Below are 13,479 nucleotides of genomic sequence, written 5' to 3'. Positions count from 1 at the left end.
TCAGTTGATGTAGTGAACAGTTTTGCCTTAAAGACCTCGATTTCGAACAGAACCAGGGAAATTGTCAATGTTTTAATGTCACATTTTACTCACATGACAGTGTTGGCAAGATTTTGCCACGCTATGACGCTCACTGAAATCTGGTTGCCTCTGCCCAGAGGTTACAACTTCAAGTCACACAAACACCCTGAATAAAACATGTTTTAAAAATCAACATCTATAAATTCCTCCTTGAAGCATTTAGTGTTAAACATCTGATTTATACAACTGAAAATAAAGCTGTTGCAGTGAATGCAAAGTTGTTCAATTAAAAAAAAAAAAAAGAAAATGTAGGAATTTTGTGTTTCATTTTACTCTGCACCTACAGACAACTCCAGAATTATTGGCACCCCCCCCCCATCGTGAGGACAACAGAATGAATGCAATGTTTTGGGGGCGCTAACAAGCTGTTCCAAAATTGACACTTCGGCACTCCTCAAAAAAAAAAAAAAAAAAAAAAAGGGCTGCACACACGACGACGATAGATACAAGAAACAGAATCTCTACGACGGAAAAGAAAACGTGCAAAAGTTCACAAGGCTTAAAAATGTGCCACCCCAAGAGCAGAAAGAGTTGAACATCTAAACCCTAAACAACAAATCCATGAAAAAAGGATTGATAAAGTATGTGCATTTGCTTATTTTACACTGTTTACCTCTGCCAGGAGGTTACACCTTAACTGGAAGGATTCTTCTTTAAGAACAAACTTGACTCCAGATTAACACACGAGCACACCGTCAGCTGTTCGTGTCCTCTTGGAAAACTGTTCGAAGAAGGTACTCGCATGCGAAGAAAAGAAGAATTAAATGCACGTTAAAAGTACAGTATATCAATGAAAGGTTGCCAGTCCTATTGTAGAGAATGCGTATGCTTTTTTGAATACCAATACTGCATCCTCATACTTATGCAGGGTGCCTACACTTCTGGAGTTGTATGGACTTCCCATCATTGTTAATTAAAAAAAATATATTATTTTGCTTTAAAAGGTCTGGTTTCCATGACAGCATGCATAATGTGGACCAACCCACAGCAAATCGGGGACACTCTGGACAATCCTTTGATTTTATTTACAAAAAAAAAAATTTTTATGTACTGTTTTCCCTACGACGTCATCAATGGAGGTTCTTTCTGTGCCCCACATGGGAGACCGTCCCGTCATGAAACGTGCCGACCCGGAACGGTGTTAGCCATTTTTTTGTGTTAAAAGTGATACTCTGATCATGATCTGAGAAGCTTGGAGTGTTTTGTTTTTTTTAAGTCACATTCTCAGGCTGATTTCCCTCTTCAGAGTTTGCCGTTCAAATTAGAGCTAGCGTTACGCAGAGCTCGGAGGGACGCGAGTAGGTCACGGGCTCGGGTCGGGCGGCGCCGTGCCACGCGCACCATGCGTGGGGAGCGCCACACTTTGATGGTGGAGTCGTCGCTGGCGGACAGCAGGAGCTCCTGGTCGGCGGGGCTGAAGGCCACGGAGTTCACCACGTCGTCGTGCTGAAGGCGGGCCAGGCAGATGTTGTAATGCCGGTCCCAGATGTAGCCGTGCTTGTCTTCAGCACCGCTGCGAAACAGACAGAAACTCACTGGTTAGTTTTCGATTCGTTCTATAAGGAAAATAATAAGGACATAAATTATAGAGTTGAAAAAGTAATGCTTGGGAAACAGTACATGGGGGTGGAGCTACATAAGAGCAAATTTTGTGATGTCACAAATTATTCTAATTATTCCAAATGGAAATTCCCGGTACTGTCCACTACTGGTTATAGTGATCTGACAAATACAAATCCACTTGAAATATTTCCTAACAATAAAACCAGACGAAACCAAGACATATTTCCCAACCACTCACTTGACAGCTATTTGGTTTTTTTTGGATGAACATTTGCACATCACATGGTTACACCTGTGACTCATGAGTAGTTGATCATGCGTACGCTCACATGAATACATTCATTGTATACTCAAAATTCTTAAGTCATGAGATGCTGACAAGAAATTCTTCAAAACAAGTTTCGTAACCCAATGCCACGTAGGGGTGCGTAATCACAAGCCCATCAAATCCCACTTTTATTAGCAATATTCTCTTCCTTTACATGTTTGCTATGTAACGATTTACACGTGAAGTATACGTTTCTGTACTGTGCTTTATGTACTTCCAACTCCACATTTGGTCCACATTTCCTGTTTTAATAACCTCCACTCTTCTGGAAAGATTTTTGGAGTGTGCTTGTGGAGATTTGTGCACATTCAGCCACCTGAGTGTTAGAAAAGTCACGTACTGTTGTAGGTGACGTGAGGACGCCTGGGGTGCAGTCAGGCTGTGCCTCCAGGAACAGTTCGGGTAAAAACCAGTGGAAAAGTCAGGCGTTCAAATACTTTTATCCACATGATGTAAAAATGGCTTTTATTTTTTTCTTTTAGTTTTAGTTACAGGAATTCTTTGTGGTGACACTTTGGGGAAGTCCCACATATGCACAAGCCAGTGCACTCTTAGTGCCGCTCCCAAGCCCGAAAAAAATAGGAAGGGTTGCGTTAGGAAGGACATCCCGTGTAAAATGTGCCAAATCAAATATGGGGATCACAAATCCCATACCGGATAATCGAGGCCCGGGTTACCAACGACCGCCACAGGCATTGTTAGCCAACAGGGTACTGGTGGAAATTGGGCTACTGTTGGCCAAAGGAAGAGAAGGAGAGGAGGAAGACGTCTATAGAGAAGGCAGGAAAAGGAGAAAGTGGAGGAGAGTGGAGGTTAGATTTGGTAGTTGCTATAACTGGTAAAGGGTGAGAGATAGCTGATATGATGGAGAGGAGAAAGGTAGACATGTTGTGGGTTCAGGAGACCAAGTGGAAAGGGAGTAATACCAGGAACATTCGAGGGAGTTTTACCTGTTCTATCATGGTGTGGATGGAAAGAAAAATGATGTAGGGGTGATTCTGAAGGAAGAGTACAGTAAGAGTGTAGTGGAGGTGAAGAGAGTTTCTGATAGGGTGATGAACGTGAAGATGAAAGCATGATAATACATTTCATAAGTGCCTATGCTCCACAAGTGGGTTGTGAGATGGAGGAGAAGGAAAGATTCTGGAGTGAGTTAGATGAAGCTAGGAAAGAACGATAGGTGAAGGAGAGGAATGTGGAAGGGCAGATGGTGGTAGATTTTGCTAAAAGGATGGAAATGGCAGTGGTGAATACGTATTTTAAGAAGAAGGAGGATAATAGGGGACGTATAAGAGTGGAGGAAGGTGCACACAGGTGGACTATGCTCTATGTAGGAGATGCAACCTGAAGGAGATTGGAGACTGTAAGGTGTTGGCGGGGGACAGTGTAGCTAGACAGCATCGGATGGTGGTCTGTTGGATGGTTTTGGAAGTGAAGAAGAAGAGGAGGAGAGTGAGGACTGAAAGAAGAATAAGATGGTGGAAACTGAAGGAGGAAGACTGTAGTGTGAAGTTCAGGGAAGAGATCAGAGGCTCGGTGGTGGTAAAAAGGTGCTGGAGGATTGGGCAACTACTGCAGGAGTGATGAGGGAGACAGCAAGAAAGGTACTTGGTGTGACACTTGGAAATAGAAAGAAAGACAAAGAGATGTGGTGGTGGAATGGGAAAGTGCAGGAGAGCATAAGGAGAAAGAGGTTGGAGAAACAGAATTGAGATTGACAGAGAGATGAGAAAAGTAGGCAGGAGTACAAGGAGATGCGGCAGCAGGTGAAGAGGGATGTGGCGAAAGCTAAGGAAAAGGCATTTGAGGAGCTGTAGGAGAAGTTGTACACTAAGGAGTTCAGGATTTGTAGTGATTAACCAGGCAGAGGGACCGAGATGGGAAGGATGTGCTGCAAGTTAGAGAAATAAAGGATGCATCTGGAAATGTGTTGAGTGTATTGAGGAGAGTGTGTTGAGAAGATGGAGAGAGTATTTTAAGCAGCTGATGAATGAGGAAAATGAGAGAAAGAGAAGATTGGATGGTGTGGAGATGGTGAAGCAGGAAGTGTATATGATTAGTAAGGAGGAAGTGAGAGCAGCTATTAAGAGGATGAAGAGTGGAAAGTCAGTAGGACCAGATGTCATACCAGTAGAAGTGTTACCTTTTTAAATAGAATGTATAACAAGATTCTGGAAGGTGAGAGGATGCCTGAGGAATGGAGAAGGAGTGTGCTGGTTTTTATGAAAAAGGGAGATGTGCAGACCTGCAGTAACTACAGGTCAATAAAGTTGATCAGTCACACCAAAGTTATAGGAAATAGTAGTGGAAGCCAGGCTGAGAGAAGAGGTGACATCTGTGAGCTACAGTATGGTTTCATGCTGAGGAAGAGCAGCACAGACGCATTATTTGCTTTGAGAATGTTGATGGAAAAGTATAGAGAAGGTCAGAAGGAGACAGGGTGCTGAGAGAGGAGTTGTGGTATTGTATAAGGAAGTCAGGTGTGGCAGAGAAGTATGTAAGGGTGGTGAAGGACAGGTATGAGAAACCTTTAATAGCATAACCTGTAATAACATAATGTGCAGTAGGAATGACAGATTGGTTCAAGGTGGAGGGTGGATTGCATCAAGGATTGGCTCTGAGCCCTTTCCTGTTTGCAGTGGTGATGGACAGGTTGACGGACGAGGTCAGACAGGAGTCTCTGTGGACTATGATGTTTACGGATGATTGTGATTTGTGGTGAGAGTAATGAGCAGGTTGAGAAGAGCCTGGAGAGGTGGAGATATGCGCTGGAGAGAAGGAGAATAAAAGTCAGTAGGAGAAAGACAGAGTACATGTGTGTGAATGAGAGGGAGGGCAGTGGAGTGGTGCGGTTGCAGGAAGAAGAGGTGGTGAAAGTTACCTAGCGTCAACAGTGCAAAGTAATGGAGAGTGTGTGAGAGAAGTGAAGAAAAGAGTGCAGGCAGGGTGGAGTGGGTGGAGAAGAGTGATAGCAGGAGTGATTTGTGATAGATGAGTATCTGCGAGAGTGAAAGGGAAAGTTGTGGATTGTGGTGAGACCTGTGATGATGTATGGTTTAGAGACAGTGGCATTGATTAAAAGAGGAGGTGAAGCTGGAGGTAGCAGAGCTGAAGATGTTGAGGTTTTTGTTGGGAGTGACGACGATGGACAGGATCAGAAACGAGTTTATTAGAGGGACAGCACATGTAGGATGTTTTGTAGACACGGTGAGGGAGGTGTGATTGAGATGGTTTGGACATGTGCAGAGGAGGGAAATGGGGTATATCGGTAGAAGAATGCTAAGGACGGAGCCACCAGGAAGTAGGAAAAGAGGAAGGGACCAATGAGGAGGTTTATGGATGTGGTGAGGGAAGACATGAAAGTAGTTGGTTTGAAAGAAGCACATGTAGAGAACAGGGGGGAATGGAGACGGATGATCCGCTGTGGCGTAAATAAACAATTACATCATTTACCTGGCCACAAAGTCACGACTGACGTCAAGGAAAATAAAGAAGCATTCGTCGTTGGGGGTAAAGGCTCGGTGCGCCCGGAGGCTGCGGCGCTCCTCTCGCAGGCTCTTCAGGTCGATCACGTGCATGTCGATCTCTTCCGCTATGGGCGGAGGAGACATGGGGTCTGAGATCACGCACCCCGCTGGCCATGCTCGACTGTTCACGTACAGGTATCTGTTAAAACAAAAAATACATACACTGTATTGCCAAAAGTATTCACTAACCCATTCAAATCATTAAATTCACTTGTTCCAATCACTTCCATGGTTATGGGTGTATAAGATCAAGCACCTGGGCATGTAGACCACTTCTACAAACATTTGTGAAGCACTGGACTCTAGAGCAGTGGAGACGTGTTCTCTAGAGTGACGAATCGCGCTTCACTGCCTGGCAGTCCGATGGAGGAGTCTGGGTTTGCCGGTTGCCAGGGTAACGGTACTTGTCTGACTGCACTGTGCCAAGTGTAAAGTTTGGTGGAGGGGGATTATGATGTGGGATTGTTTTTATTAGGAGTTGGGCTCAGCCCCTTATTTTCAATGAAAGAACTCTTAATACTTCAGCATAACAAGACATTTTGGAGAATTTTATGCTCCCGACTTTGTGGAACAGTTTGAGGACGGCCCGTTACAGTTCCAACATGACTGCGCACCATTGCTTTCCTGACCTCAATCCAATAGAACAACTTTGCGATGAATTATAGCGAAGACTGTGATCCAGACTTTCTCGTCCAACATCAGTATCTGACCTCACAAATGCGCTTCTGAAAAAATGGTAAAAAATTCCCATGAACACACTCCTAAACCTTGTGGAAAGCTTTCCCAGGAGAGTTGAAGATGTTATAGCTGCAAAAGTGTGGGCCAACAACGTATAAATAAATTTGCTCAACATGCCCCCTAGTGACCTACTATGTCACTGCATGTCATAATGACCAAAAAAAAGTAAAAAAAAAAAACGTTTTTTTTTTTTTTTTTTATAAATTAGACGTATAAACTTGATGCAAAAATGTCTTAAAAAAAAGCATCTGAATCAAGATTGATGTTTTGCTACATGCGCGCTTACCTGTGGTCAGGTGACAAGCCCATGCCGATAATGTGGCCATGAATATCGATCACATGGTCTAGCGAATCAAAAAACTCCTCGCCGCTTCGCTCTTCTCCGAGTACAGGTCCACATGTCGTCATCTGATCAGGCATGATGCGTTTAATACCTGAAATACACACACACACACACACACACACACACACACATCATGAATGCATACATTTAATAGGAAAGAAAAACTGACGCGCACAAAAAAAAAAAAAAAAAAAAAAACACACCTATCTGGTGAGGTGAGTATGTAAGGCTGCCTGTGGTAAACAGTAAATAGGTCTTGTCCTCTCCTTCCCCAGGGGCCGAAGGTGCTACCAGGCTGGGATCGGGCGCTTTGGTACGACTGCTCCCCATGAGCCGAGCCACTTGCGCCTCCAGTTGACGATCGTGAGCGCTTCCACTCTGAAATCCCTGAAGAAAGTAGGTTCAGATGGTGCTTAAGATTTTTCCCAAACCAATTATTCTATCATTATTGCTCTCATTGTTATTTTCTGTGAAATCATAGTTGCAAAATCATACTGACTGAAAAATTCAGTACCCACATGTCTAACATGCTCTAGTCTGGATGGGTTGAGCTGAGGCAGATGAACTGCGTGGCTCGTTTCAACATGCTCCTCGCCCTCTCGGTCTCTTTCATCATCGTCATCCTCACTATCGGAAGTTCCTATGTTGAAAAACAGTGGCTGGTGGTGTTGAGATTCTCCTTTGTGGCGTTGCTGGGCCTGTGCTCGAGATTGTGCCTCGTAGTCAAGCAGCAGGTCTGGCGTGTCGTGCCGCCGGCAGTGGGCCACCATCACCGTGCGAATGGTGCTGGCGTTGACGTTTTGGATCTTGAAGAGCCGCTTGACCACGTTGACGTTTTCCGACTCGATGTCCTGGTGGCAAACTGGACTTCATTATTGAATCGATATTAGGTATTAAATAAGCAAATCAGTTGGAATTCAGATAAGCAGCACTTTAGATTTCTGTAGGAGTTCTGTAACCTCATGTGCTCGATATTGTACTTGAAAGTAGAGGTCGACCAGATTTTACCGATAGCTAGGTTGGATTGTAGGTTGGATTGTGTCGCTTGATAAACGGATTAATCAAGCGATAGTTTTTTAAATGGATTCTGGTTAAAAAAAATAACGCCATGAAAAAAACAGTACAAAGCAATTTATTACATAAAAAAAAGAACAGTGCTGAATCATAAAAATGTACTAAATGAAAAAATATAAATATATATTAGTTATATTAATAAATATTGAAGGAAATAAACATGCATTCAAACAAAAACAAAAAGCAACACTCCAAATAAATAAAGAGTTACATCCAAAAATACAAAATAAAAAAAAAGAAACTTCAAACAAACAGCACGTGGTGTCAGTGAATCGCCTCTAAAGGCCGCTCTTTTTCTCTCTAATGCAACCTGGAAAAACTATCGGTATGGATTTTTGCCGATAGTTTCAGTAATCGATGAACCTGCAAAACCGACGAAATGGTCAACCTCTACTTAAAAATGCACAGACACTACGACGGAGGATTTTAAGGTGGAAACCTGGAAAGCTTTGTTGAGCCAAAGCACGGTGCAGGATGTCATGTTGCCGATCCAATGCAGGTTGCCAGAAATCAGATGAGTCTCGTTTAACCAGCAACCAAACACATCGTAAGGCTTGTTTCTCACTCGTGATAGCAGCGTGTAGTTGTCTACAGAGCCAGAAATAAGATTGGGCAGAAAAAATGTAAAGTTAATTAGCACCGCCCATTCAAATATTATTTCCATGTAACACGATAGCCTCAGAGTAAAGCAGATGTTGAACGCGGAGTGTTTCTCACCTAAACTGATGACGGCGATCTCTCCAGAAGAGGAATGCTGCGGTCCCAGGTAGACCCCCGACACCAGCAGCAGAGTGTCATCACTGTTGAACTGGGAGAACTGGGTGTAGCCCCAGTTAAAGTCACGCATGCTGGAACTGTGCACCAGAGAAATGGTGCCATCTGGGCGCTCGGTGTCCCAAAGCTAAAACAGCAAGGGTAGAAATTATATTTTTCTACACTTTTTTTTTTCTACCATTTTTATAATTTTAAATTATATAAATTATATATTCTCAAGGGACAATTCTATAGAAATAAAACTTGGATATATTTTAGAGTAGTTGATGTGCAGCTTGTATAGCAGTACAGATTTACTGTCCTCTAAAAATAATTTAACATACAGCAATTATAATGTAAATGACTGCCAACGAAAATGAGCACACATAACAGATGTATGTCGTGTAACCATGCAAAGCCACGTGTCCTATTCATCATGTTCATGTTTTTGTCTGCTTGACAGCACCATACAAATTTGTGTATCTTTTATTAGAGCAGGTAGAATTTGGTGCTTTGAGTCCAATTCTCTCATACTGACCACTGGATGTTCAACAGGACACCTCATGGCAAAGACTCTCTGAGGATATGAGAATTAGAATTGTTGCTCTCCACAAAGATGGCTGAAACTATAAGAAGATCAGTAACACCCTGAAACTGAGTCACAGTACAGGGTCATACAGAGGTTTTCCAAAACGGGTTCCACACGAAACAGGTTTCAGAAGCAAAAGGTCTACTCATCAGTGCTCAGACTGTACGCCGCACACTGCAACAAAGCGGTTTGCATGGTCATGGCCCAAAAGGAGCCTCTTCAGAAAATTATTGTGATATGCGATATGATAAATGGTTTAATGAGTCCACTTGATTGGTTATCAAAGAAGTTGCACACATGTGATGATGCTGAAATGTGTATTTGTAAAACTATAAAGATTTTCAAAATGAATCATTTTTTTACTAAATGAAATAACATACATACATATATATATATATATATATATAAATCTCACCTTCACAGTGCAGTCTTTGGAGCAGGAGGAGAAGCGATGGCCACTATGAGAGAAGGCCAAATGCAGAACCTGGTCATGGTGCTCCCTCAGAGTCTGGACCTCCACACAGGGAATGCAGTCATAGAGACGCTTAAACTCTCTGTACCATGACACGGCCGCTGGCAACCACAAATAAATTCTTTTTTACAACCTTGGACTGTAATGAACGTATAGACTGAAATTATATAAATATTGACATCTTTTGCTCTGATACCCCTATTATATTTCAGTTGAAAGCTTTTTTTCACTAGAATTCCATCCATGAACATTTTTTTATAAATTTTATATTTTTATAATAAATTTTAATCATTGCTAGAGACTCAAAGCACTGAATAGTCGCTCTGGATAAGGGCGTCTGCTAAATGCTGCAAATGTAAATGTAATAGCAAAAAGGGCATTAAACAGAGAAGTAAGCAAGAGGCATTTATGGATTCCCTGCATAGAAACATGGTGACTTGCATATAATGGACATGAACTTCAGTAACAAATGTCATGAAATGTCAAGTTGGAAGTTTTAAAAGTGGTGTAACTAATAAAAAAAATGTCACTGCTACATAATGTACACTATCTGGCAAAATTATTGGGACACCTGACATTTCCAGCTATATTCCAGCCCAACTTTTACCACAAAGTTGGAGGCACACCATTGTATAAGATGTCTTTTGATGTGGAAGCATTACATTTCCCCTTCAATTAAATTAGGAGATACACTGTTTTTGTTCCAATGGCGCAAAAAACTTTTTCCTACTAATTCGCAAAAGTATGTTTTCACCATAACTCAATTTTATGGAAAAAGCAAACTTCGTAAAGCAAATACTTCAATATGCATTTTCTTATTTTGACCCAAAGATTCCAAGCATCTGAAATGTTTGAGTCTACGATAAACCCTGTATGAGCTATGGCCAAAAAAGTGTGAAATTAATTTTAATAAATCTTTGTAGACTGTAGCGCCCCCTTTAGCCAACTGGGTTGAAACTTTGTAAACCTCTCCCAAAATCTTTACCATCTGGCCAATTATTATTTTTTTTAACTCTCTAGGCCTTATGGTTTAGTCTGCACAATCAGTTTTAGGGCGAAATACTACTACTTATAATAATAATAAAAATCTCTACAATAACCATAGAGTTTCAGCATTTCATCCATGAACCCTTAATAAACAGACCTTTATGACCTATGATGTGGTATTAAAAGGTTTTAAGACTAGTTTTGTAACATGCCAACAGATGGCAGCACAAGGCTGCACGCACAGTCACAGGGAGCACCAAACTTTATAAGCCCGTGTGCCAAAAAGACATCATCCTGTGTACATCGGGAGCTGTGCAACTGGTGCCATTTTGACCACGTACGTTAACACGTCTGCTATTATGACCACGTGCAAATAGCAGAAGGTGCTTGACATGCTTCGAAAAGTAGACTTCCAGGACACATTCCAGAAGTGGCAGGAATTCTGGGAGCGCTGTATTGCTGTACAAGGTGACTATTTTGAAGGTGATTGTGTGTAAACGTAGATGAATAAAGTACTTTCTTGAAAACAGAGCCAGTCTCGAAACTATTTGGTACAACCTCATATACAGCCGCATATTGGAAACATTTAGTACGGGAATTCATTGACCTTAAACATGTTAAAACTCTATTGAATAACATTCCTTTAATTTACACAGACTGTATGCATTACGTTACGGCAATAAAAAAATAAATAATAATTGAAATGACCAATAAGCCCGAAAGAATGACGTGATTTTCTTTTCAAATGCTCATTTGAAATATCCTGTGGCTGCAGTACCTGGGTGGCGAGGGACCGAGCGTGGGATACGGTAGTAGCTATAGAACAGCTCCCTCCACAGGAACTCATCTCTAGACACGGCAAACCACTGGTGACAGGTCAGGCCGGCGTTCAGCACCGCCACATGGGGGAGACGCAGGAAGATCTCCAGCACCAGGCTGTCCGGCAGTTTAGGAACGCTTGCCATGATGACATCCTGAAACAGCGGCAGGTGGCAAATATTGAACAAAATCCTACTGTTGGTTAAAGAACTGAAATGTTACATGTTATACCCAATAATAGATCACTTTTGCAGTAACACCTTATTCTTCATTTTAAAACATTTCAGCATAGACAGAATAAAATTTTGACATGTGGCTGCTATAATCCATTGTCTATATCCATATCTAAACCAAATCTATCTATCTATCTATCTATCTATCTATCTATCTATCTATCTATCTATCTATCTATCTATCTATCTATCTATCTATCTATCTATCCATCCATCTAGACAAAAGTTTGCAGAAACCTGGTCATAAGTACGGTATGTGTTTTTTGAGCTTCAGATTCTGCATTTAGTCCCATTTTGCTCTAATAATGTCCTTTGCTCTTCTGGGAAGATGTTCCTCTGGATATTGGAGTGTGCTTCTGGAGATGTGTGCTCATTCAGACAAAAGAGTGTAGTAAAGTCAGGTACTGATGTAGGTGAGGTGAGGAGGCCTGGAGTGCAGTCAGCATTCAAGTTTATTCCAAAGGTGTTGAAGAGGGTTGAGGTCAGAACTCTATAGCAGGAGACTCCAACCCATGAAAAGCATACATTTATGGAGCTGCCTTTGTGCACAGGGGTATTGTTATTCTGGATTATGTTTGGGTCTCCTAGTTTAAGTAAATGGAAAATTTCATGCTTGCACACCCAATACAATTGTGTGCTTTCAACTTTGTGGTAACAGTTTGGGAAAGAACCGCATATGCCTGGAGAAGTCTATTTTTTAGGAGGTTGCGCTGATAAACAATACTTTTATGTTAAATCAAACAAAACCCCTTTTTTTGTCTGCAATACTTGTATTTTGTTTGTTTGTTTTGGACAGTTCTAATAATGTACAAATCCATCAGTGTTGAAACATCAGATCATCCAATCAGCATCAGATCACGTTTATGTTGATTCACTGATTAATCCGATTACACATTTATTGACTGAGTCGGTTTTTCACTGTATAATTCATTAATTCGTTCAATCAATAATGGATCTACTAATTCATAGTGCATTTATTCGTTGATTCAATGATCACATTCATAATTAATTTAATGCTTCATAGTTTAATGAATGTATTGGTTTATTGGTCGAGTAAACAGATATAACAAATATGAATGATTCGTAGATAATTTAAGATATAGAATTGAGAATTTATGAAGTAATGGTGGGATTGACAGTCGAAAAAAATAGAGGTTGACAATACAGAGGCAGATGTGACCTTCTTTGTCACTGCTGAGTTGTAAAGCCAAATAATTTCTGCAGTTAAATTTTATATGGCAACAGATAAGCTACAATAAAACCACACTCTCAGAAAATTAACTGTGTATCAAAATCCATTCTGCAACTGATTCACTGATTGATAGTATAAATCAATCATTAATGGAGTCAATCAACTGATTCTATAACAACACTGAGCTTTGAGTGGATTAGGAGTATTGAATAAACGTACAGATTTAATGCGAAATAAGATTTTTGTTTAATGGAACAAGAAATACTGTAAGTAAATAAATGTAAACGTTATTAGACAGGAAGGTGTTTTCTCCTCTGACCGGAAATGCTAACGTTGGTTGCACTGTGCTGTGTACCGTTAGCTAGCTACACTTCCTAGCTAGCTAAAACAGCACATTGTTTACAAATTAAAGTGTACATAAAATACATATACATTCAGAAAAAAAAGACTATAAGAATCGCTAAGTGGCTCCTAACGACCACCACAACTACATCTCCATGCTAAGCACCAAGCTAACCCGCTAGCACGCTACATAGTTAAGCCGTGCCGTTAGATAGTTAATTTATATACAATAAGCATGTTTAAAGTTAATACTTTTAGTTTACTGAAGACAGTCTGTAATTAATTCTACTGTCCTACCTGTCAAACGCCGGCTTCCATGTAATAATGTGCAACTACCTGTTTACTTCGCCGCTCCCAGACCAAACAAGTCGAACAAGAAAACGCGTTCTTGTGATATTTAAGATAGATAATCAGGATTGGTTAATCGATTGACGATTC

At 41.1% G+C, this 13,479-nt stretch overlaps 1 protein-coding gene across 2 annotated transcripts; it reads right to left on the bottom strand.

The window, feature by feature from the left end:
* Positions 1 to 70: 70 nt before the first annotated feature.
* fbxw5 (F-box and WD repeat domain containing 5) lies at positions 71 to 13,462 on the bottom strand. Of its 2 annotated transcripts, none has more exons than XM_083531605.1 (10): positions 13,378 to 13,462; positions 11,234 to 11,429; positions 9,412 to 9,569; positions 8,372 to 8,555; positions 8,094 to 8,242; positions 7,099 to 7,431; positions 6,784 to 6,967; positions 6,524 to 6,671; positions 5,426 to 5,638; positions 71 to 1,594 (listed from the first exon to the last, which is right to left on the bottom strand). In XM_083531605.1, the coding sequence occupies exons 2-10, from the start codon at positions 11,418 to 11,420 to the stop codon at positions 1,324 to 1,326; spliced, it is 1,827 nt and encodes a 608-aa protein (XP_083387731.1). In that variant the 5' UTR covers positions 11,421 to 11,429; positions 13,378 to 13,462; the 3' UTR covers positions 71 to 1,323. The 2 variants fall into 2 exon arrangements, with proteins under 2 accessions (XP_083387731.1, XP_083387730.1); XM_083531604.1 differs by having other exon boundaries at positions 13,339 to 13,441.
* Positions 13,463 to 13,479: the final 17 nt, after the last annotated feature.

This window comes from Silurus aristotelis (assembly GCF_946808225.1).
Source record: "Silurus aristotelis genome assembly, chromosome: 26".
In the NCBI taxonomy this organism is placed as follows: domain Eukaryota; kingdom Metazoa; phylum Chordata; class Actinopteri; order Siluriformes; family Siluridae; genus Silurus; species Silurus aristotelis.
This window is presented reverse-complemented; position numbering and strand designations above follow the sequence as displayed.